The sequence below is a fragment of the Sus scrofa genome, chromosome 1, assembly GCF_000003025.6.
Source record: "Sus scrofa isolate TJ Tabasco breed Duroc chromosome 1, Sscrofa11.1, whole genome shotgun sequence".
Lineage (NCBI taxonomy): Eukaryota > Metazoa > Chordata > Mammalia > Artiodactyla > Suidae > Sus > Sus scrofa.
Window position 1 is genome coordinate 98,215,923 of NC_010443.5, and position 25,884 is coordinate 98,241,806.

At 50.2% G+C, this 25,884-nt stretch overlaps 1 protein-coding gene and 1 non-coding gene across 14 annotated transcripts in view; one reads left to right on the forward strand and one right to left on the reverse strand.

Moving 5' to 3' along the window:
- The window catches only part of CTIF (cap binding complex dependent translation initiation factor), a 321,818-nt gene that overhangs the window by 82,610 nt on the left and 213,324 nt on the right, over positions 1-25,884 (forward strand). For 8 of the 13 annotated variants that reach the window (XM_013992848.2, XM_021092869.1, XM_013992847.2 and 5 more), the window contains 3 exons: positions 4,191-4,392; positions 9,892-9,939; positions 17,613-17,684. In XM_013992848.2, the coding sequence (XP_013848302.1) occupies positions 4,213-4,392; positions 9,892-9,939; positions 17,613-17,684 (300 nt within the window). In that variant the 5' untranslated portion in view covers positions 4,191-4,212. The remainder of the gene's footprint in view (positions 1-4,190; positions 4,393-9,891; positions 9,940-17,612; positions 17,685-25,884) is intronic. The other 5 variants (XM_013992850.2, XM_021092876.1, XM_013992849.2 and 2 more) reach the window with 2 other exon arrangements.
- On the reverse strand, positions 12,328-12,399 carry TRNAD-GUC. Its single transcript has one exon. It is a non-coding gene; the product is annotated as a tRNA-Asp (tRNA).

The following is a 25,884-nucleotide window of genomic DNA, read 5'->3' on the forward strand; positions in this document are numbered from 1 at the left end:
GGACAGGCCTGCGAGAGCCTGGCATCACCCAGCAGAGCAGGCAGAGCCAGGCACTTGATCCTCCTGGAAACACTCCTATCTAGTTCCTGCAAAACCCAGCCCTCTGCCCGCACCTGTGACCTGTGCCAGAAGCCGAGATAAGATCTTAAGTCTTCGAGGAATAATGGGTGTGGCCTTAGGCACTGGCTTTTCCTGCAGGAGGCTCTTTTTCAGCCCTTTCTGGGCACCAACCTTATCATCCCATCCTGCTGAGGCCAGCCGCCTGCCCAGGGCCCTGTACTGGCCACCTGCATGGGGCTCAGCCCTCTAGAGAGAACTTACAGCCCAGCAGGGGTTAAGATGCTGTACACACACACACACAACACACACACACACACACACACACACACACACACACACACACACACACACGGCTTGAAGAATTTGTGGGACTTTGGAAGAACAGTGGGGAAAGGAGAATTGGCAGATGATGTCCTGAGGGCCTGACCAGGCTGTCAGGAAGTGGGATGAAGAGGTGGGGGAGTTCTCATCATGGCTCGTCGGAAACAAATCTGACTAGTATCCATGAGGACGCAGGTTCGATCCCTGGCCTCACTCAGTGGGTTAAGGATCCAGTGTTGCCGTGAGCTGTTGTGTAGGTGGCAGCTGCAGCTCAGATCTGGTGTTGCTGTGGCTGTGGTGTAGGCCGGCAACTATAGCTCCAGTTCAATCCCTAGCCGGGGAACCTCCATATGCCGTGGCCCTTAAAAAAAAAAAAAAAAAAGAGGCAGTGGGGTGTACATAAATAGACATGGAGCTCCGCTGTGCAAACTTGGGTCAGTTACTTAACCTCTCTGAACCTGAGTTTCCTCTTCTAAGTAGTATAATTATGTTGCTTTTATAGAGTTATTGTGAGGGGTAACAGATGATGGCATATGGAGCACTGAGGAGAGTGCCTGGTCCATGATATTAGCAGAGTTTGTCATATTTATGCTCCTAGGCTGAGGCTGAGCGAATCCTTTCTCCATTGGCCCGCTGGTAAACCTGGGGATTGGGCTAGTTGCCACCTGGCCTCTAAGGTGCCGTTCCAGCACTCTGTGAGATTTGGCAGGTGGAGAGACGGGAAAGGTGACTCTGAGTGAGGGGCACAGTGTGAGGCCAAGCACAGAGGCAGAAAGAGCATCATGTATTAGTGGTTTATTGCTGCGCGTTAACAGATTACGACATAGCAACTTAATATGATATCTGTTTATCATCTCACAGTTCTAGAAGTCAGAAGTCCAGTCAGAAGTATAACAGGAGGCTGAAATCAAGTGGCAGCCAAGCTGAATTCTTGTCTGGAGGCTCTGGGGGAATAATACCTGCTCCCAGGCTCATTTGTTGGTAGAGAATTTACTTCGTGCAGTTGTGGATGCCAGCACCTTTTCCTTTTTGGTCACTGACTAGGGATTGCTCTCAGCTGTTAAAGGCTGCCCACAATCCTTGCACACACCCCTCCTCTGCAGGCCAGCAATGCTGTCTCTACCTCCAGCCCCAGGTTTAAAGGGCTTGTGTGATTGGATCAGACCCTCCTGAATAGCCTCTCTCTCTTCAAGTCTACTGATTTGGAATTTAACTATATTTGCAAAATCCCTTCCCAGGAGTACCTAGGTTAGTGTTTGATTGAGTAACTGAGAGAAGGCATACACTCAGGATGCTCTTAGGGTTCTGCCTGCCAAGGCGGCTTGTACAGCTTGTACTCAGGACAAAGAGGCTGGGGACTGGAGGGGGCACAGGCTACCATTGGAACTGGTGGGTGTTAGAGGTGGGAGGGATGTAAGGCCACTGTAGGCCTTGAATGCAGGTAGAGGAAGAGGCATTGGACATCCCCACCCATACCTCCTCCATCCCCACACCTGCCCCCCCATCCCCACCCCTACTTTCTCCATCCTCACCCCTACTGCCTCCTGTGGTCCTGTACCACTAGGCATGCTTATTTCAGTCTGAACCAACTTCCTACAGACTCACTGCCACCCAGGCCACCCCACCTGGGTTCCCTCTCCCTGAAGAGGGCACCCAGGCCTGAAACCTCACACTCCTCCCTCTGGAACAGATGGACAAACCCATGAGCCCCAAGGCCCTAAGCTCAGGAATCCAGCACACAGCCACCACAGCAGGCCTGGTGTCTAAGGGAGGACAAACCCTGAGTCAGGGAACCAGCTGGAGGATGTGTGTCCGCTTGGGCAGTTCTTCCTCCTTGAGGTCAACACAGCCTCCGGGAAGCCTGGCCAGGGTGTGGGAGACTCAGTGTTCACGGTCTTAGCTGCATTTCTGGCACCCTACAGGCTCTTCCTTGCCTTGTTGCAGATTCATCGCAATTAAAAACTCAACAAACCGTTAATTGTTGGTGAATAACTGTATCTTAAAAAAGCTCTGGGTAATCCAAGGTTTTAAAATTCAAGTGTTCCTTTAAACATACCAGGCTGCTGTTTTTATAATCCACAGTGCTATTCTTGGCACCATAGCCCTTTGTGGTCTCAGAGCCCTATGCATACATTTCTCGGGTCTTCTTTGTGTATCTGATGGTGGTGGTTTGGTAGGAGATGGTTCTGCTAGTCCTGATGGTGAAGCCATGCGTAGCCTCTGCTTCCTCTTCTGAGTGCCCCCCACCCCCACCCCTGTAGAGAGCACTGATTTCCATACAATGGAAGGGACACCAGACAAGCTTTAAAGCCCTTTGACTTCGGGCAGAGAACCTGTCAAGAAGATGAGGAGGTTCCCTGGTGGGAATGTTTCTAGCCTCCCCCACTTTCAGCGGGGGAGGCGCTTTGGGGGCAAGAATGGCCAGTGGAAGTGACCCTGCAGGCTTGGGCCTCTGCAGTGGCTGGGTTGATCCAGTCTAGTTGGGTGTCCATATTCTGCTTTTTCCCAGGTGCTAAGGTCTAGGTACAGACCAATGCCCAACTGCTGTTCTATTGGTAGACTTTAGCAGGTATCCCTGGAATACTGGTCATGTTATGCCACGCCCCCCAGGAGAGGACTTGAGCACTGATGAAGGCAGCATGCTCCCATACATGGTGTCTGGGCAGCATCCATGGCTGGACCACACTCTCTAGACAACCTGCCAGGCCTTTCACACCCTATCATTAAAACCCAGTCAGGGGAGTTCCTATCATGGCTCAGCGGAAAGGAATCCAACTAGTATCCATGAGGATGCGGGTTGGATCCTTGGCATTGCTCAGTGGGTTAAGGATCCTGTGTTGCTGTGAGCTGTGGTGTAGATCACGGATGCGGCTCAGATCTAGCGTTGCTGTGGCTGTGGTGTAGGCCAGCAGCTACAGCTCCGATTTGACCCCTAGCCTGGGAACCTCCATATGCCACGGGTGCGGCCCTAAAAAGACACACACACAAAAAGCCAGTAGAGTCCTTATTACTGAGTGTAGCCTGTGACTCAGTGGATGCACCACTAATAGGGATGCAAAACCATGGTAAGGGCTACAGTCTTCACCTGACTTAGGGATAGTTTGGTGTCCAAAGAGAAAATATATTTTTATTTTATTTATTTTTTGGCCGCCCCGTGGCGCATGGAGTTCCCAGGCCAGGGATTGGATCCGAGCTGCAGTTGTGACCTCTGCTTTGGCTGAAGCAACATCGGATCCATTAACTCACAGTGCGGGGCATGGGATCGAACCTGCTTCCTGGCAATGCCACTGATCCTGCTGCGTACATACCAGGACCTCTGAAAATGTCATCTGAGAAGGCAGCATTTTTTTGGCGGCCAGGCCCCTTAGAGGGTTTGTGTTTGGGGACCTCCTGGACATCCTAATGCTGGGGTCAGGGATATAGAAGCTTGTGATCTGTTTCATTCTGCCTTGTGGTAGATTTTGTTAACTCCAAGTTGGAAAGTGGGGCTGGGGTGGTAGGCTGGGTCCATATTCTGTTTTTTCCCAGGTGCTAAGGTCTAGGTATGGATTGATATCCAACATCGCAGAAGTTACTGTGTTGACCATTTAGGCAAATTCCCTGCCTTTAATGGGCCTGAGTCTTCCTCCCCATACAAGGGGGATCATAGCATCCTCTTTGCACTAAAGGCAAGCCAGCATGCCAGCAACTTCTCAGGATTTTGGGAGACCAAGATGGGATGATGGATGAAAGAATGCTTCAAGGAGGGGTAAGATTTCTCTGCCCCCAGTAATATCTCACAGAGCCTGTCTGTTCTCTGTCTCCCACAGCCCCGACCTCTGAGCGGGAGGGATGGAGAACTCCTCGGCAGCGTCAGCTTCGTCTGAGGCCGGGAGCAGCCGCTCCCAGGAGATCGAGGAGCTGGAACGGTTCATTGACAGCTACGTGCTTGAGTACCAGGTGCAGGGGCTGCTGGCAGACAAGACGGAGGGTGATGGTGAGAGTGAGAAGACCCAGTCCCACATCTCCCAGGTAATGATGCCCCGGGAGGGGGCGGGGCCTGGGCAGGTACTGGGCCTGGGCAAACTCATAGGTGGTAATAAGCAACCTTACCTCCATATGGCGTCTGGCCACCTGGCCCTAGATTACCAAGGTATAGATGCCCCAGGCAGCAGAGTGTGGGATCTGGGCAGGAAGCCCCTGATGTTGTGCCCCCAGTCCCTCTGACCTACCTCCACTCCCACAGGGCAGCTGGGGCTCAGCCAGACTCATAATTCACAGAACACTCATTTATTGATCACCTGCTGTGTGCTAGGCACTGCTCCCTGTTCTCCATTTTCTCATGTTCTGGAAGAGATCTGGCGATTGCAATTTATCCAAAATGTGCACATTGAAAATCTACCACTTGTGGAGTTCCCGTTGTGGCTCAGCAGGTTAAGAACCCCAACATAGTCTCTGGGAGGATGTGGGTTCGATCCCTGGCCTTTCTCAGTGGGTTAAGGGTCTGGCATTGCCACAAGCTGTAATTTAGGTCACAGATGCGGCTGGGATCTGGTGTTGCTGTGGCTGTGGCATAGGCCTCAGCTGCAGCTCTGATTTGACCCCTAACTTGGGAACTTCCATGTGTTGCAAGTGCAGCCGTGAAAAGGAAAAAAAAAGTCTACCACTTGTGAATATTTCCTCTGATTTCAAATATAAGCAGTTGTTGGCAGCCAACCAGTTGAGTCTCTCAGGGAGTCACCAGGACTCTGTGCTCAAGATCTCATTAGACACGTGAGGCCTTCTGACCCAAATCTCGTGTTGGTCTCCCTGCTCACGGTCAGTCTGTGGCAGCCCTGACCTTGCATCGAAGGTGAACTTGGCTGAAAGACTGGGCGGAGATTTGAAGTCTTGAGTTCTCCCAAACAGAGTGTGAACCATTAAGGAAAGTGGCCACATCACGTGCATCTTTCCCAAACATGGTAAATCCTCAGCAGATTTCAAGAGCTGGTTCCAAATTTGCTTCTAGCTGCCTGTGTGACCTCAGATAAACCCCTCGACCTCTCTGAGGCTTGGCTTTCTTATCTGGTGAAGAGGGATGATCGGGCTCCCTCAGGAGAATTGGAAGGTCAGAGGTGATAGGAGGCTCAAAAACTACAGAGGAGCAGGGTGTTGCCTGCACCAGGAGGCTTGGGGAGGGTCTCTTCTGCTCAGGGTCTGGGTCTCTCCCAGGTTCCACCTCTTGTACTTGTCCCACCTCGAGAACAAGTTGCGAGGAGCCATGTGGGGGCCCTGCTTTGGAGAAAAGCCAAGTGCAGCTGACTGGCTGCCCCTCTGGGTGGACAGACGATCTTTAGAATGCTGCAGTGGACCTGGGGCTTTCCTGGAACCTGGGACCAGGAGTGGACCTGGGAAATTCTGAAGCCACAGCCATTGGAGGGAAGGGAAGAGATCAGCCCTGAGAGAGAAAGGGAAATATATGTGGTGCTTTCCTTGGCATCCTTGAAGTTCTAAAATAAATCCCTGTTAGTGTGAGCCTGTAACTGGTCCGATATTGACGCTGTAAGTGTGCACTGAGTACTCGCCCTGCGTCTGGCACTGTCCTAGGATCTGGGAGTGAGCAAAGGAGATGAATCGCTCAGGTCTTGTGGAACCTATTCTTGTGGATGGCAGCTGCTGTGGGGAAAAAATAAATCAAGAAAATGGAATGGGGAGTGATGAGGGTCGGGAGGAGGTTGCAATCTTATTTTAAAATTTTATTTAGTTATTTATTGGCCATACCTATGGCATATGGAAGTCCTTGGACCAGGGTTTGAATCCAAGCCGCAGCTGTGGATCCTTCAACCCATGTGTGGGCAAGGGGGATCCAACCCAAACCTGTGCAATGACTTGAGCTGCTGCAGGTGGATTCTTAACCCATTGTGTCATAGTTACAATTTTAATAGGATGTTAGGGAAGCTGTTGCCAAAGGAGGTAGAGGGGTGAGCCTGCAGATGTCTGGGGAGGGGTAGTCCAGGCAGAGGGGGCACCACATGTAAAGGCCTGAACTAGAGGCATTATTCCAGGGATAGCAGGGAGGCCAGTGTTGGAGCAGAGCGAGAAAGAGGGAAAGCAGAGGAGATGCTTGAATGGGGAAGTGGGGTCGGGTAGACCAGATGTACAGGGGCTGAGCCCTGGGGTCTCCCTACATTTAGACGGCAAGGCTGTGAGGGGACCCAGCAAAGGACCCAGGAGATGTTGGCAGTGAGACAGGGGGAAATTCAGGCAAGAGCGGAGTGCCAGAAGCCCTGAGAGGATGTGTTTCAAGGGCGTGGGGGGCAGGTTGTCTGCTGCTGGAGGCCGTGCGGGAGTATGACCAAGATTTACCTGATGGAGCCACAGGGACCACTGGTGAGCCTGACTGGAGAGGTGACAGTCTGGTGGGGAGGGTGAAGGTCAAGGAGATGGATTGGAGACAGGAGGATAATGCAGGTCCTCGCTATAATGTAGGATTTTCGTTGTAAAGGGGAGAGACATGTAGTTTGGGGGGAAGTGAAGTCATAACAGGAGCATTAACAATTTGCTATGTGGGAGTTCCCCATGTGGCTCAGCAGGTTAAGAACCTGACATGGTGTCCATGAGGATGCAGGTTTGGTCCCTGGCCTCGCTCAATGGGTTAAGGATCTGGTGTTGCAGCAAACTGTGGCCTAGGTCACAGATGCGGCTTGCATCTGGTGTTGCTGTGCCTGTGTCATAGGCTGGCAGCTGCAGCTCCAATTGGACCCCTAGCCTGGGAACTTCCATAGGTGGCAGGTGCAGCCCTAAAAAGAAAAAAAAAAAGTGTTGTGTGTTGATGGGGGTTGGGGGCTTGGTTTCTGGAGCAATGACTTTCAGTGAGAGGGCTCGACCTGGGTTTGGGCCCTCTGGACAGGTGCCTTCAGCAGAGCATCTTTCATAGTTTCCTCCAGGTGAAATGGACTCTTTCAGGAGGAGGGTCCCAGGAAGCTGTGAAGCTTCACCCCAGAGGCGTGCTTTGTGAGTGGTAGGAGCTCTGTTCACAGGGGAGAATTTTGGAAGGAGGGGTCTTCCCAGCGCACCTGACCTCCCTGCGGTAACAGCCGGGCTCTCAGGACATGGGGCCCTTGGAGACGTGCCCAGTCTGGGCCTGGCACTTCCAGCTCCTGCTCCTGGGACAGGTTAGGGCTCACTATACCCAGATGTCCACATCTGGAAGGCCTGTTAAACAGATGTTGGTTGTGAGGCAGAGTGTGGAAAACACTTATACCCTCTAAATGCATCTCCTAAACTTTCCGCATTCCCTGAAGTTCCCCAGAAAAATGCAAACACCCAGGTCCTGCCTGTGTACTGCTGGCCAAGGGGGGACATTTCAATCCTGCTCTCACCAGCTGCACCCGCCCCACCCCCGGAACAGCTGGAGTCCATACTCCAGGGGAGGGGCCAGCTGTGGGCAGTCCTAACCAAGGCTCAGGTTAGATGTGTCTATGTAACACACTTCTTTTAAAAAATACACTTTCTATTGACACAGCTATATGGGAAATCTTTCTGCTAAAGCACTTGTTGCTTGTTTTTATTTAATCTGATGACTATTTTAAATGGAAGCCAAAGACAAACAAAACAAAGCAAAACCTCAGAGAATGTCCCCAGCTGCCTGTTTGCAATGGTGTTTTGATGTTTCTGGGAGAGAAAATTGTCAAAAATCCTGGAAACCTTGAGAAAACTTGAGGGAGTGAAGAAGAATGTTGCTTTTCAGTGGGTGAGGTCATTTTCTTTTTAGGACCTGAGAGATAGCAGTTGATGCTCAGGAAGAAAATGCCTCATGACCTTTGTATGGTTGTGTTCTCCTCCACCCCTCCCCCAGAAACAACTAGAAAGGAAAATGGATGGATGGATGGACAGGGGAGAGAGAGAGATTGAGACATAGGGACAGAGGAGCTTCTTGAATGTATGTTCTGTTTCCCAGCATTTTTGGGATACTGATTTCAAATTCCACCCCAGGGGAGTTCCCTTTATTGCTCAGTGGTTAGTGAACCTGACTAGGATCCATGAGGACTAGGATCCATGAGGATGTGGGTTCGATCCCTGGCCTCGCTCAGTGGGTTAAGGATCTGGTGTTACCATGAGCTGTGGTATAGGGCACAGATGCGGCTTGGATCTGGCGTTGCTGTGGCTGTGGTGTAGGCCGGCAGCTGCAGCTCCAATTCGACCCCCAGCCTGGGAACTTCCATATAGCAAAAACATTAAAATTAAAAAATAAAATAAAATTCCACCTCTACCCCACCCCCACATTTCAAGAGTACCTAAGTCCCCAAAGAGCCCGTGAATCTAAGGCCCCAAGGGCACATCCTCACTTTGTCCTTTTGAGGAGGAGGATGAGGATCGTAGCTCTAATCTGCAAAAGAAGAGACAGAGACATGGAGATGGAAAATGGCCAATCCCACTGCTCGCTGGTGGCTGGTGCCCACCCCTTCCCCACCCACTTCTGGTGCCCTGCTGGGTACAGGCTGTGATTCATAGGCTTTTGGGGGAGGCTAGTGTATTTTTTCACCTTATGGAATGAGAATTGCAGCTCCAAGTCTCTTTGGCCATTAACCTTTTGTGGGAGAGACTGGGATGTTATAAGCGGGGAAGTGTGGCACTTCTGCTGTTAGTGGATGGTCTTGGGGCTCAGCAGCAAGTTTTAAAGTGGGTTTCACCACTCTGGCTGCACGTTGGACTTGCTCCAGAGCTTGGACAGATCCAACCCCAGAGTTGAGTGGAATGAGGAGAGTCCTGGACGTTGCCTTTCTCAACAGCTCCCATGTAACTCTGAAGTCCTGCTTAGGTTAATGACACAGCCACAGGTGGACCTGTCTGCCTCCCTTCCCCACCCCTCCATGGCCAGCTGCCTTGAGCTCCACTCCTTTGGAAAGACAGAACATAGGGCCATTGTAAAAAGTGGATACATTGAATGAAATCATGTTTTTTATTTTTTTGCTTTTTAGGGCCACACCCGCAGCATATGGAGGTTCCCAAGCTAGAGGTCCAATCGGAGCTACAGCTGCTGGCCTACGCCACAGCCACAGCAACACAAGATCCAAGCCACGTCTGCAACCTACACCACTGCTCACAGCAATGCTGTGAGGATTTAACCCACTTAGCGAGGCCAGGGATTGAACCCAAAACCTCATGGTTCCCAGTCAGATTCATTTCCACTGTGCCACAGGGGGAACTCCGAAAGCATGTTTTCCAATAAGTTCTTGTTAACAAGTCAAATGAAGAGCCAATGAGGGTGAAGATAATAACTTCCTAAACTTCTTTCTGATGCTGTCAGGCCCTTCGTCGTCCTGGGTTTTGTCTCATGCAAAGCAACCTGACAAAGAGAGGTGCCCATGCAACCATGTAGGATGGATGAGACTATTCGGATTGTCTCTTTCTCACAGTGTTTTTCCTTCTCTTTCTCTTCATGGTTTTCCTTTCATTCTGCCCTCCCTGCTCCCTACCCTCCCCCCATTATCTCATTCCCTCATTTCCTCCTGCCCTCGAATCCTTTTTCCCTGCCATCTTTGTTCATAGGAGGAAACACTCAATGGTGGACCACCCATGAAAGGCTTAACAGAAGAAGTGAGTTTAAGGGAACTGTGGGGTGGGTGAATGTGGGGACTCATTTTATTTTTGCATTGAGTTCCATATTTGCAGGGTAAATGGGATCTGCAATCAATTGCAGATGATTTGGGATCATCAGTGGGCCTAGAGATCTAGAGGAGTGAATTTTTTTTTGTCTCTCTCTCTTTTTTTTAAGGGCCACACCTGAAGCATATGGAAGTTCCCGGGCTAGAGGTCAAATCAGGGCTGCGACTGCCGACCTACACCACAGCCATAGCAATGCCAGGTCCGAGCCACGTCTGCAACCTACATCACAGCTCATGGCAACGCTGGATCCTTAGCCCACTGAGGAAATATACTAACCTCCCAATAGCCTATTAGTCACAGCCTGTACCCAGCAGGGCATCAGGGCCCAGCTCAGCCACCAGCCAGGGATCGAACCTGCATCCTCATGGATAATAGTCAGGTTCATTACCACTGAGCCATGATGGGAACCCCCTAGAGAAGTAAATGTTTTTCTTTTGATAGGCAAGAAATAGATTTATTAAAATAGGGTGCTTGTAAGAGATGCAAGCAGGCAGTCAAGGAGGCTCTGGCTAGAGCTGTAAATGTTAATAGATGTGGCAGCCTCAGGACAGTGCCTAGACTAAAGGAGATTTTTATGGTTTTTGGCAATGAGTCCTCTGTTAGCCTCTCACTTGTCCTTAATTATGTCTGTAATTTCTTTCATCACACAGATTTTCAGACTTTGATGGAGTTTAAAACTGGTATCTTGGGAGTTCCTGTTGTGGCTCAGTGGGTTAAAGACCCGACAGAGTGTCCATGAGGATGGGGGTTTGATCCCTGGCCTCGCTCAGTGGGTTAAGGATCCAGCATTGCTGCAGACTGTGGTGTAGGTTGCAATTATGGCTGGGATCCAGCTTTGCTGTGGCTGTGGTGTAGTCCTGCAGCTGCAGCTCTGATTCAACCCTTAGCTAGGGAACTTCCATATGCTACAGGTGCACCTGTAAAAAATGAAAAAACGAAAACTTCCAAGCTGCATCTGAAACCTACACCACAGCTCATGGCAATGTCGGATCCTTAACCTACTGAGTGAGGCCAGGCATCAAACCTGCGTCCTCATGGATGCTAGTCAGATTCATTTCTGCTGAGCCATGACAGGAACTCTCAAAATCTTGGATTTTGACCAACTTGGACTGTGTTGTCCATGGTAGTGGGAGGCAGACATGAGGGTCATTTTTTCCTCAATAGCTCCCTGGTTGTCTCACTCTCTGTGTTTGTGGATGGTTTCTCCTTTCCCCTGATGTGAAACACCATCCTTATTGTACAGTAAGTTCCCATGGGCACATCTGTGTGTTCATGAATGTGGTTTTATCAGCTGATTCTTTGTCTCGTCCTGTACTGACTCAGCAGGCTAGTTTGCGTCTGACTTTAATGAGCTTTGATGTCTGGAAGTGCAAGTCCTGGAGGACTTCAGACACCACTGCAAAGGGCGGGGGGCCGGCGGGGGGCGGTCATTAGCATCTTCGGCATCTCCCACCCTGGCTTTTCCCTTTACACTCCTCCTCTCTTAACCCTCAGTGGCTTCCCTGTCCTCCATTACATCTGCTCTGAAAAGACCGTCCATCCTGGAGTGCAGATGTCTGACTATAGACTTTAATTATTTGTAGCATGAAAATTTTTGTTATGTTTTGTTTTATTTTATTATTTTATTTTATTCTATTTTATTTTTGCTCTTTTAGGACCGCACCACGGCATAGGGAGGTTCCCCAGCTAGAGGTCGAATCGGAGCTACAGCTGCTGGCCTATAGCACAGTCACAGCAATGCCAGATCCTAGCCGCGTCTGTGATCCAGCTCATGGAAATGCCAGATCCTTGACCCACTGAGTGAGGCCAGGGATTGAACCTGTGTCTTCACGGATCCTAGTCAGACTTGTTTCTGCTGCGCCATGATGGGAACTCCAGATAATTTAAATTAAATATTTATTTATGGAGTTCCTGTTGTGGCTCTGCGGTTAACAAACCTGACTAGTAACCATAAGGTTGCGGGTTCCATCCCTGGCCTCGCTCAGTGGGTTAAGGATCTGGTGTTGCAGGCCCAGCTCACATTTGATCCCTGGCCCAGGAATGTTCATATGCCTTGGGTACAACCAATAAAAAAATAAAGAAAGAAATGACAGCAGTTATGGTGGAGGGCCCAAACCACTCTCGCTAATTCCATGTTTGTGGTTCCTATATAAACAGATGTCCTACTTTTGCCTCTTTGGGTTCAAAGACCTTTTCAGGAGGTCTTATCCTTCAGGACCTTATCCACCAAAAGACTTGTTCCCAGTTGTAAACCATTCACCTCAAAGGAGAAATGCACTAGCTGAACCAGGCTAGTTTTGTGTCTATGTGGGATCTCAGTTCCGAGACCAGGGATTGAACCTGGGCCTCAGTGGTGACAGCACTGAGTCCTAGCCACTAGACCACCAGGGAACTCCCCAAGGCTAGCTCATTTCCAGCAGGCATAGTTCATTGGGGGCCAAGAGGAGCGTTCCTGAGGGAGCTCTTCTCTTGGTCTGGAATCACCTCATATGGATAAGAACGGGTTCCCAGAAGGCCCGTGTTGAGAATTTTCTGGGTGGCTCAGAAAAGGCAAAGGGGAGGCAGGAAATGGTGGCTGTAGCCTACGAAGAAGACACTAAGGACAGCAAGACCCTGGCAACTGGGGTTTGCAGGGAGCTTTGAACAGGGAAGGGCAAGCCCTCAGGGGTTTTTAGGGCCAAGGAAGGGACACTGGTCCCAGTGGAGGTGATTTAGGCAACAGGGTGGATGTGGCTGGGGTTGGAGGTGGGACGCCACACAGGCCCAATGGGTACCACTTCGTGGGAAATGTGCAGTGATTCACAATTACTTCCTCTCCCAGGTTGGGGGGCGGGGGGTGGGGGTGGTCAGGAAAGCCATACCCAGCTGGAACACACTCCCTCCTCCAGCTACTTGCCCGGAGCCACATTGGGTCTAGTCCTGGCAGGGTCTCTGGGTGGGTCTCTGTGGACTCTGCTGTCTCACTTGCTTTCCTACACACACACACACACACATACAAGCCCTACTGTCTCACTTGCTTTCCTACACACACACACACACACACACACACACACACACACACACAACACACACACACACGAGCCCTCCGGTCTGTCCCATGCTCTCAGATCCACTCCATTTCCATCTCTGCCTCCATTGCCAGTGGAAATTGGAATGTCAGCCTCCTATTTATTTTATTTTGCTTTATTTTATTTTTGTTTATTTTATTTTATTTATTGCTTTTTAGGACCACACCTATGGCATGTGGAGTTCCAAGGCTAGGGATTGAATTGGACCTGCAGCTGTGGGCCAGCACCACAGCCACAGCAATGCAGGATCTGAGCCAAGACTGCAACCTACACCACAGCTCACAGCAATGTCAGAGCCTTAACCCACTGAGCGAGGCCAGGGATCGAACTCGCATCCTCATGGGTACTAGCTGGACTTGTTACCGCTGAGCCACGATGGGAACTGCTTTTATTTTTTATTTATTTTTATTTTTTGCTGATGTCAGCCTTCTAATCAGTGGGCTCCACACACCCACACTCCGGGCCAGTACAGCCTTTTCTAACATAGCTCTGATAACACCCACCCCTTACAGAAGCCTTCTGATGCTGTCCCCCTCAGAAAAAAGTCTCTGACTACCTTAGCTGAAGAGTCGTACTTGCCATCCTCTGCCCCTAAGCTGGCAGGTGTTCCCCAGCCATGTCCACATGTGGGCTCACTGTTCTGGAATCTGGCCTTGACCGCTCTCCCTCCCTAGGGAATTCTGTCAAGAGCACACTTATCTTTCTGTCAACCTTGCCCTGCTCCCTCCCTGCATTAGTATTCTTGACCCTCTCCTGTGAAGGGAGCCCTGGTCCCACGACAAAGGCACTGGGGTGTGGGGGTTGGGGAGAAACAACACAACACAAAACAAAACAAAACAAAACAAAACAAGGAGTTCCTGCTGTAGCACAGTGGGTTAATGATCCTGCTTGTCCCTGTGGAGGCACTGGTTCCATCCCCAGCCTGGAACAGTGGGTTAAGTACCTACCATTGCTGCAAGTGTGGTGTAGGTCTCAACTGTGGCTCAGATTCAATTCCTGACCCGGCAACTTCCCTATGCCACAAAAGAAGAACAAAAATAAAGGCACTCAGGAAGATTGGCCCCTGTAAAGTTAAGGATGGCCTTTGACAAAGCAGAGCAGTCTCCTTGGGGCTTGGAACTGCTCTTAGAAAGCCTGCAGTAGGGGAGGGGAGGGGTGAGGCTGCACAGGGCTGTGCATGGAGCCTCAGCTTTGGCTCTGTGCCCGCTTCTCAGGAAGAGCCAGCATTGCTCCCCACCCGAACCTGCCAGGGACCACACCGACCCCAGGAGGAAGTGGGCCTACCCTGGAGTCTCTGTGCTGTGGGATGTCAGCAGCACGTGTGCAGATGGGGTTGAAGTGTGCGGGATGCCCCAAGGGAGGAAGCCTTTCTCTGCCAGGGTGTCCTGAGATGGATCGAGGAGTGCGGGATATAGTTCCCCCCTGGTCGGCAGTCACTGCCTGCCCTGCCCTCCCTCCCTGCTGTCAGCCAGACTCCAACCAGGAGAGGGGAAACCACTCAATATATAAAGCAGAAAAGTGGGAGTTCCTGTTGTGGGCTCAGTGGGTTAAGAAGCCGACTAGTATCCATGAGGATGTGGGTTTGATTCCGGGCCTCGCTCAGTGGGTTAAGGATCCAGTGTTGCCATGAGCTGTAGGGTAGGTCGCAGGCATGGCTCAGGTCTGGTGTCGCTGTGATTGTGGCATAGGCTGGCAGCTACAGCTCCGATTCGACCCCTAGCCTGGGAACTTCCCTATGCCATGCATTCAGTGCTAAAAAGAAAAAAATAATAAAGCAGGAAAGTAGAAGGATTGTTTTTGTAGTAGTTCAGATATTTTATAAATACATACATATGTGTATTTCTTTTTATTTTGAAGTTATTTTTGACTCATAGCAAAGGTACAAAAATAATAACCGGGTGTCCCCATGAACCTGTCCCCTAATATGAACATCTTATGTAACCACGGTACCATGACTAGAGCTAAGAAATTAACATTGGTACGATGAGACCTTATTCGGATATCATCAGTTTTTTACTGTCCCTTTTCTGTTCCAAGATCCAATTTTGCATCTAATTGTCATGTCTTCTTATTGCCTTCCCATCTGTGACACTCTCATAGTCTTTTCTTATCTTCCACGACCTTGACACTTTTGAAGGGCATTGGTCATTTATTTTTTGGAAAGTCCATCCATCTGGGTTGCCTGATGTTCTCTCATGATTAGATGGAGTTATGCATTTTTGGGAAGAACATCTCAGGAGTGACGTGCCCTTCTCAGGACATCACTGTTGAGTCCATGGTGTTGACATGTTTTATTGTGGGTGGTGTTATCCTTTGTCACTTGGTTAAGATGGTGTCTGATAGAGTTCTTATTTCCCCCCCTTTTTCCTTCCTGTTATTTAATAATATCTTTGCAGAGATGCTTTGAGAGCACGAATAACCAGATGGGGAATTTAACCCAAGGAGTTAGTTATCCAGAGGATAAAAGAGCTGAGAAACTAAACTGCTACAGGAAGCCATAATCACCTTGAAGCCTGAGTCCCAAAGGGAACAAGTGGTATGGCCAGAGCCCAGGGGTAGGGGCCGTGCACAGAAGGCCTATCTGGTGAGGGCTGGAGCCTTGAAATAGACCCATTCACTGCTGGTAATGCCGCCTGAGGCATAGACAGATGGGGGAAAAACACCACCATGGCTTCTTCCTTCTTTCTGTTTCCCATGGGCCCAACCCAGCTGGAAGCCAACTGGATCTGCAGGGTTTGGTCCCTCTGCAGTACTGAGCGGGGATGGGCAGGAAGTGGCTCTGAGGGCACTCTCTTGGGACTGGTACCTTGCCTCTGCCAAATCCTTCGAGCTGAGCTGCGCTGTCCAATAGGGTAGCCACTAGCCACACGTAGCTCTTGAATATTTGAAATTGATATGTGCTGTAGCGGATTTCAAAAACTTAGTATGTAAAATATCTCATTGATCACTTTTTTATTAATTACCTGTTGAGATGAATATGTTAAGATACATTTGAGATAAATACAATATATTAAATTTAATTTCACCATTTGTAATTATGTCTGTGGCTTCTATTTGTTGGCTGGCACTGCTCTAGGGTACACTTGTACCAGCCTATATCATTGGCATTACAGCAAAACATCTTTCCTATACAAAGGTCATGCCCTTGACCCACAGTCTGGAGGGTGTGTCTAGCCAAGGTTTTACAGATCCAGGACTGTGATGGCCTTGAGCCACCCACACTGACTCACGGTTTTGACCCAAGTGTGTCAAACAGAGAGAGAGATTGGGGTCCTCCGCTTCTTCTGAATCACACAGGCTGTAGGTCAAGGTCAGTGTTCAACCTTAGCCAGAAATCCTAGCTAATGTTTAACACAATAATAAAAGTACCACCATATATCTAGATAGCACGTGATAGTGGAAGAGACAGCCTGTTACTACCTTTTTATATGATTTTTTATAGTTTACAAACTTCCTTCATTTCAACCTTGAAGATTTGCCCAGCCTTGCTGTCCCATTTTATGGGTGACAAGATGAAACCTGGGAGTTCCCGTCGTGGCCCAGCAGGTTAAGAACCCAGATAGTATCCATGAGGATGCGGGTTCAATCCCTGGCCTCGCTCAGTGGGTTAAGGGTCCAGCTTTGCTGTGAGCTGTGGCATAGGTCTTGGATGTGGCTTGGATCTGGCGTTGCTGTGGCTGTGGCATAGGCTGGCAGCTGCAGCTCTGATTTGACCCCTAGCTTGGAACTTCCATATGCCACGGGTATGGCCATAACAAGAAAAAAAAAAAAAAAAAAAACCTGGGAAATCACATGGATTTCAGTGGCTCTCAAACTTCTGGTGTACCACGTGGGGAGCTTGTCAAAATGGGGAAGACAGGCCCCACCCTCAAAGAGTGATTCAGCGGGCGAAGGATGGGACCCAGGGACCCACTGTGTGGTAGACTTTAGGAACTATCGTGTAGGTGGTTGTCAGACTACCTTGTGGGGCACTCGAGGTCTCTGGGCTCTCATGAGGTCTGTGGTGTGACTAGGCTCAAGCTGGGCTTCTGATGGCCAGTCCCACCACTTCTGGGGCTCTTCCCCAGTGCCACGCTGTCCTGTCAGTCCACAGGTGCATGGTCTCTGGAGCTGGGTGTGCAGGATGACCATACCTTCCTGCCTCACCTCCCATGCTGGCCTTAACAACGGACAGGGCTTGTGTGGCTGAAGTGGGTCAAGGGGTCAAACGAGGTGCTGGTTTCTCAAAACTCATGCTTAGCCCATGTGGTGTCTGCTTGGCTTTGGAATGTACCTGGATCTTCATTGCTTTGGTGGCCTTAGGTGAAGGGAAATGAGTTTGCCTTCCCTGCTCATATGCCAAAGGTCACCTCCACGTGGACTTTGGAGATGCCAACCTGGACCTGCTGGTAGGGAAAGATTGCCTTTGCAAAGGGCTGAGCAGGATTTCATACCGGCTCTACTGCAGCAAGGGCGGAACCAAGCCTGGGGGGCAGCGCAGAGTGAGGACAAGTCTGTGTGTCCTGCCCTCACTGACCACCCCTCTCTCCCCTGCAGTGGACAGCAGACTGCAGTGAGCAGCTGGACAGAAGTTGTTCCTTCTCCCGAGGGCGAGCCCCACCACAGCAGGTAGGGACCGAGCTCTGGGCTGAATCTGGGGGTTATCACGGTCTTGTCTCTCTGGGTTCCTGGGCCACCTACCTTCCTGCTCCTGAGAGCTGGTGATGTGGGGAGAGCAGGAAATGGGTGAGGGTGTGGTCTGCCTTCTAGAAAGTTCTCCCTGCATGCCCAGCCCACAGTGAAGCCTTCCTTCCCCAGAATACATAGATTCATAAGATTTAATTTCAGTAGCAGTATTATTTATAATGCAACATCTGCAAACATCGATTAGTCCATTGAGAGGCATTGAGAGGAGAATGAATGAATGATATGTGATATACCCTTGCATGGTAATGTAATACAGCAGTAAAGTGAATGCTGTGTGATGTATCCTAGCCGTGGAATATTATACAGCAGGAAAATGGATGAACTGGAAGTTTGCACATCACTGTTGATGATCGGTCCTACAGATAATGGGGCTCGTGGGGTTTTGAGCTGGTGGGGCAATTTGGAAATCACTTCTGCTCCAGGTTTGCAGAGGACCAGGAAGGGTAGGCTGTGGGGGTGAGGTGGCAGAGACCCATCCATTCTCCCCTGACCAACCTGCTTCCTGGGACCAGGCCAGAGCCAGCTCCTTCTCCCCCGATGCCTGCCCAAGGGGGTCCTGTGTGGGTGGTGTGGCCAAGAGGGAAGGAGGCAGCTGCTCTTTGAGACCTGCCCTCCCCGCCCCCGCCAGGCCCCGCACATTGTTTGGTTGTCGAGCTGTTCTTGCTATACCTCAGACCATCTGTAGGAGATGGTGGGATCAGAGGCTGAAAAAAACGCTGTCTGTCCGTCCCCAGCCCTGGCTCAGCTTCAGCCTGCACCTGTCCAGAAAGATGGGTCAGGCTTCATGGCCTCCTGCAGCAACTTGCTCCCAGTTCCAAAGCAGCTGAGCTGATGCTTTGTCCCAGCCCACTTGTTTGTGCCTGACTTCAGCTCTGTGGTGCTGGTTAAGCCAACTCTTTTCTACTCTGTTCTGAGGGAGAGTGGTCAGTGGCCTCAGTTCCGGATCTTTCTTAGGCTGTAGGGCTTGTCTATACCATGGTGTCTGTGTGGCGGGTGGGGTGGGGAAATAGCTGCCCTGGATAGTTCTCTCTCAGGACAAGATGCTCTCGCATGTGTCTCACTGATTCTCAAGTAGAAGGCCCTGATAAAGCCAGGGTAGGGTGCTCTGCCACAAACTGGTGGCAGTTCTCTTTGTCCTCAACTTCCTTGTATAAAAAACAGGAGAGTTGTACCTTCTCCCTGCTCTTTGCAGACTCATGGACAACTGGAGTCCATGGAGGTGTAACGACCTCAATCCAGGTCTCTCACGTGTCCCATCCCCACATTGGCCCTTTATCTTGTCTTGCTATGGTAGGTGTCCTTCTAAGAAGTTCTTTGTTTCCAGTAGTAGGCTGCTGGTGTTTGGTCAGAGACCCTGTGTCTACTCACTGAACCCCTCCAGCCCTTGGCCTGGCACATCTAGGACACTGTCTCTAGTGTCTGCCAATTATCTGGGTTTCTTCCATTACCTCTTCAGTGGCACAGGTGGGCTTGGATCTGGGGACTCAAGAATCTAGAGAGAGAGGGCTTCAGGGAAGGGTTGAAGTTCTTAGATGGGAGCCATAAGAGGCTGCTAAGTGAAAGACCAAAAACCCGGATTTCTTTTATTTTTGCAGTAGATGTCTGGTTCTGGAATCTTCCAGAATCTTCCCCCCCCCATCACCTTTTCTGGGTCCCCTTCTCTCATCACTCTGGACAGACTTCCAGGGGGATGAGCATGGTGTATCCTCCCACTTGCCCCTCATCTGCCTCCTTCACACTGACCTGTCCTTTCATAGCTGGTTTCATCTGCTGGAGGAGGGGGGGTGAGGATTTGGTCAGGGCTGGGGTCTTGTGGGATGGGGGTACCCTGGCACCGTGATCACCAGCTGACCCCCAATCCCCCCTTCAAGAAACAGCAGAAAGTCGTCTTGGGGTAAGCAGGGGACAAATGAAACGCGAATGACGTGCAACTGAATTCAAAGAAGAAATTGTGAAAAATTCATGTTACAATCTTTCTTGGGAGGTGGAACTGAGATGTTGGTCCATTACAGCGGAGAGGCCCCAGGATGGGGGGAGACAGGAGCTCAGAATATAACCTGCTTTTCTTCTCTGATGTGGCTGGAGCATGAGGGCTTCGTGTTAGGGCCCTGTCATCTCCAGGCTATGGGGCCACTGGCACTTCCACCGCTCCCATGCAAAGTCTGATCATCACAGAGGGAGGAAGGGGGGACCTTTGCTTCTGAGAAGCAGAATAGCCAGGGCAGTGACGGACAACCACGACTTCAGTCCCACATACCTCTTGGGTTCCAGATACAGAGCTTGCGGCGTCCACATGCGTGAGCTGCCGGGGTAGGAGGGAGGCCGCTGGCTGGTATCTTGGTGTGGTTGCACCTTGCACTGGAAGGATCTGCTTAGAGCCCAGAAAAGCTCAGAGGGCCCAGTTCAGGGTGTTTGCTGAGGGATTTTGCATAGATTCCTCTGCTGGGGAGCGTTGTAGAGCCCTGGAGCTTGGCCCCTGCCTTCGGGGGCCTTACTGCTTAGACCGACAAGATAGCATATAAAGGAATGCCCAGCACAGGGCAGAGGATGCGGTGTCCAAAACCTGGCCAGACCTCAGGCAGCCCAGAGTTGAGTGGCCAGGGCAGGCTGAGCAGAGAGGACCTGGCCCCAGGCTACATCTGTCTGATGTCTTTGAACGCAGTACCCCTCACCACATGGAGAGGCGTTGGATTGAAATGAGGTCTCCTGAAGTCGGGAGAACCTTGGTTCAGTGCTGAAGGGCTTGATTTTAGACATTAGTGACTCAGTCAATTAGGGTACAAGCAGTAGACTAGTGTAAACAAGATGGAAGTCTCTCTTTCATTCTCTCCACCAATCTGGGAGGGTCTTCAGGGCTGGCATGGCAGCTCAGCAGTGTGGGGACAGCCTCCTTCCTTCACATTGTTCCGCCCTCTGTAGGGTGTGCTTTGACCCATGGCCCATGCTGGCTCTTGTCTGTGTTCCTACCAGTGGGAATACCCACCTGGGTCTGGACTCCATGCAGGAGCCTCTGGTGTCCCCGCCGAAGCAGCTGTCATCTTCTGACGCCCTCTGGTGGTGGGATCACAGCTGGTCAGCCACCCCCCGCTGCACCCAGGGACTGCATATAAGGAAAGTCGTAGATGGCCCTTGCCCCTGCCCATGCTGCCCTAGAGTGGCCCCAGATGAAGTGGGGACCCAAGGATCTGCCAGTTAAAGAGTGTCTTTGCTGGGGGTGACCCTAATGGTATGATGCTGCCCATACATCTTTCAAGGACCCCTCAGCCTGGTCCACCAGATGTAGCAGCATTGGACCAGCTCACAGGGACACAACTGCAGCCCTGTGAGCATACCCCCTGGCCTCCCCACTGCACCCTCTCAACCACGCAGACATCCTCACACTAACTCACGGTGTCATCAGGCTCTTCCATGTTCAGCTGCCTGTCCCCTCAGACCCCTGGTCAGCCCAGAACTAAGTGCCAGGCTTCCTCTACATCCTTGACTGCCCCTGGCCTAGGGACTTGCACACAACAGGTGCTCAATAATGAGGAGTTCCCGCTTGGCTCATCGGGTTAGGAACCCGAGTAATATCTGTGACAATGCAGGTTCTACCCCTGGCCTTGCTCAGTAGGTTAAGGATTCAGTGTTTCCGTGAACTGTGGTATAAGTCACAGACATGGCTCGGATCCTGCATTGCTGTGGCTGTGGCATAAGTTTGCAGCTGCAGCTCTGATCCGACCCCTAGCCTGGGAATTTCCATGTGCTGTGGGTGCAGCCCTAAAAAGATAAATAATAATAATAGTAATAATTATGATATCTGAGTCGGCTCAGACCCGGTCCGTGCAGGCATGCCCTAGCAGGCCCTGTTCCTCTGACCACGCCAACCTCGATGAGCTTTCAGAGGTGGCTGTGATGATGGTACAGCCCTACAATGCCTTGTTCACCCATAGGGAGAATTTCGAGGCTAGCTTGAGGTGGCCGGGAGGGCTGGCTGCTCTCACACTTTCCCTGAATACCTCACCTTGGTCACCTGTGCCCAGGACAGTGAGGGCCGGCGGGAGGATGCTGAGGTGCTGCATTCTGCCCAGGAGCTTGTGTGGCGGGTCACGGACCACGTGGTCAGTGAGGGGTCAGAGGCAGACACCGTGTGGGCTTAGTTACACACTGGGATTGTTTTGTTGCTTTTATTAAAGTTAAAAACAAAACAAAACAAAAAACTTTCCCTTCTCCAAACCCTTTCAGAGGCACAAGGTGCAGGTAACCCAGGGTGGGCTGAGTTCCGTGAGATGGGAGGAAGGGGGCTTAGAGCCATTGCAAAAAATGGGCTCCACATAGTCCCAAAGAGGCCCGGCCACCAGCCTGTAGGTGAGATTCAGCTGTATTGAGGATTGCTTGGTGTCCCATTTCCAAGCCTCTTTCCACCCACCCAGCCACTTACTTAGGAGGTTGGAATATCGTTTCCATCTTTTCATTGTAATAGGGGAAGTGCTTGAAGATGATTTGGGAAAGCACCCAAAATGACAGCATGCAGCCCAGTGCATTTAGAGGAATCTCCAGGTGCCGGCATGGGATTGAATATTCAGGGAAGGAGGCTGAAGGCATATGAAAGGCTGTGTGGAGTCAGGCACAAACAGTTCTTCTCCATCAGCACAGAAGTGCCAAGGAAAGGGAACTGATGTGTAGGGCCTCTGGTTAGACCTTGAGAAGAACTTCCTGACCCAAGGACTGGTTGGCCCCCACAGTGCTGGCTGTCAAGCAAGTGATGGAATCTTTGCCAGGCACCTGGTGAACACATCGCCTTACCAGATATGTTCATGTGAAGCCCTGGGAAATGTGGGGTTGTGTCAGAAATGATATCCTGAGTCCTGGCTAACAGCCTGTGATCCCATACTTCCTGGAGTGAGGAGAGAAGAGCACTGCCCTGTTTCTGCTTCTGGAAACTAAAACCCTGGATATTTTAATAAAACAAACATAAGAAGGTTCTGAAAGGTGGAGAGAAGGCAGACCTGCTAGGGACCTTCGGACCTGAGCAGTGTGTGATGTCAACAACACAGGAGTGATGTCCTCAGTTTTCTTTTTGCCTCCGGTATCCCAGACTTGGTGCTGAAGAAGTGGGTAACCGTGAAATGCCAGTGGGATTTTTTAAAAATCCCAATAAAAACCTACTTTCTCTAAGCTTAGGTCCAGGAGAATAGACACTCAGGTCTATAGCAAGATGGAAAACTTTTATTTATTTATTTATCTTTTTCTTTCTCTTAATTTTTTTTGGGGGGGGCTGCACCCACGGCATATGGAAGTTCCCAAGCTAGGGGTGGAATTGGAACTGTAGTCGCTGGCCTATGCCATAGCCATAGCAACGCAGGATCTGAGCCACATCTGTGACCTACCCTGCAGCTCATGGCAACGCCGGATCCTTAACCCACTGAGTGAGGCCAGAGATCAACCGCCTCCCCCCGCCCTGAGTCCTCATGGATACCAGTCAGATTTATTACTGCTGAGCCACAACGAGAACTCCAAGATGGAAAACTTTTAGACAGTAGCAAGTGCAGCCCTAAAAAGAGCCCACTCCAAAAAAAGTCTTTTGTTTGACTGGGAAGATTTCAAACTGAATGAATGAAAACAACAGAGGTCAAGACTGAGAGGTGAAACTGGATTTCATCAAAATTAAAAAAAAAATTGCTCTGGGTAAAACCCTGTGTAAAGCATGAAGAAACATATTACAAAGAAGAAAGAGATTTTGCAAAACATACCTGAGAAAGGACAAGCATCTAGAATATATAAAGAACTCTCAAAACTCAGCATTAAAAACAATGGAATTAGAAAATGGACAATATATCCAGAGACTTTTTGTTTGTTTGTTTTGTTTAACCCACTGAGCGAGGCCAGGGATCGAACCCACATCTTCATGGATACTAGTCATGTTTGTTACCGCTGAACCATGATAGGAACTGCCACAAAGAGACATTTTTCACTGAAGAGGATATGCAGATGGCAAATAAGCACACAAGAATATGCTCATTGTTAGCTGTTAGGGAAATGCAGATTAAAGCTAGAACGAGGTCTCTATACACCTATTGGAATGGCTAAAATAAAAAAATACTGACAACACTGAATGTTGGTGAAGATCAGAGAAATCTCATGAGTCATCCATAGCTGGTGGGGATATTAAGTGGTACAGCCATTCTGGAAAGCAGTTTGGCAGTTTCTAACAAAACTAAGCCTACAGGTACCATATGATCCAGCGATCGCACTCCTGGGTGTTTATCCCAGGAAAATGAAAACTTATGTCACACAAAAACCTGTATACTCAGATGTCAGGAACAGCTTTATTCATAATAGCTGAAAACTGTCTGTCCTTCAACAGGTGAGTGGTGACGTCAGGTATGGCACTCAGCAATAGAAAGGAATCTCCTGTCGACACACACGGCAACCTGGGTGACTTTCTAGGAAATTATGCAGAGTGAAAAAAGACTAAAACCCCCCAAATTACATACTCTATGATTCCACTTATATAATATTCTTGAAATGACGGTATTTTAGAAATGGGGAGAGGTTAGCTGTTCCCAGGGACTAGAGAGGAGGGCGTGGGTTGAGGTGGGTGTGGGTACAGAAGGGCAGCAGGAGGGATCCCTGTGCTGATGGAAATGTTCAGCATCCAGACAGTATCACAGCAGCACCCTCCATGTGATACTGAACTATACGCTTTTACAAGTTTCCCTGTGGAGGAAAACTGGGTAAAGGGTACACAGGATCAGTATTATCCTTACAAGTAGATATGAATCTACAGTTATCTAAAATGAAAGTTAGGAGTTCCCACTGTGGCTCAGTGGTAATGAACCCGACTAGCATCCATGAGGATGCGGGTTCAATCTCTGGCTTCGCTCAGTGGGTTAAGGACCTGGCGTTGGCCATGAGCTGTGGTGTAGGTCACAGATGCAGCTTGGATCCAGTGTTGCTGTGGCGTAGGCTAGCAGCTGCAGCTCTGATTAGACTCCTAGCCAGGGAACTTCCATATGCTGCAAGTGAGGCCCTAAGAAGACATAAATAAATAAATGCTAATTTTTTTTTAAAGTACAGAACCCTTTGTTTCATCACAGTCTTTCAAGCAAATATCACGTAGAAAAGATGAGAAAGGGCGGAGAAGAAACCCACCTGCTCTCTCCCCGACTCTCTCCACCTCATCACTCTGGCAACATCTCTGCAGAACTCCTAGGTCAGCCCTGGGCCAGTGTCTCTCAGCCTCTTCCCTCCCTGGTCTTCTCTGGTTCCTCTGGAGATTGGGGAGTCCCGAGAAGTCCTCCTAGTGTGGAGTCTTGGAGGATGGGATCCTTTTTCTGCACAGAGGCATGGGGCAAGGTGGGGGACTGGAGACAGCTGAGTGGGGCCCCATTATTTCAGCACATGCTGGACAGGCAGCCAGCCAGAAATGGCCTCTGGTTTGGCCCAGTCCAGGATAAGTACTAATACTATTGCCATTTGAGTCCTAAGGTATGATTAATTAGACTGGAGAAGTATACTTAGCCACAGGTTTTAATCATTATCTCCCACTCCTCCCTGGCCTTTGGGTCTTAATTCAAAGACAATGAAGGGTAGAGAGAGAAGGGACAGACTGGACAGTCAGGTAGGACAGTTCCAGAGTGAAAGGGATGGCTTTTCCTGCTCCTGAACCCAGGTCTGGCACCACCCAGAAGGCTCTTTTTGCCGCTCTCTGCTCTATTGTTCTGCCCAAGGCCTTTTTATTGTAGGGGGATTAAAATAGTGGGGGTCCATCACCATCTTTCCCACTAGCACGCAGGGTGCTGTCCTTGGTGCTGAACCCACACGTGCACATGCGGGCACACACGGGTGCCAAGACAGAGCTATTTCTGCTTAGGCCCCACCCTGCCCCACCACCTCCCTCTGCGCTTGGCTCCTTACTTCCTCTCCACGCAAGTAAACCCAGGTCACCCTCAGAGTCTGGTTTAGTTTGGATCTGAGAGGAGTTTCACACCCAGCCTATAGGAAGTCCCTATTCTGGCCCAGGAGATGCCTTTGGAGTCCTTTGGTCTCCAATCATCCTGTGTGACGTGAAACACTCTCCTGGTATCTCTTGCTCTAACTCTAACCCCCAGCCTACTTCAGGAGTCACTGATCTAGTCCAAAA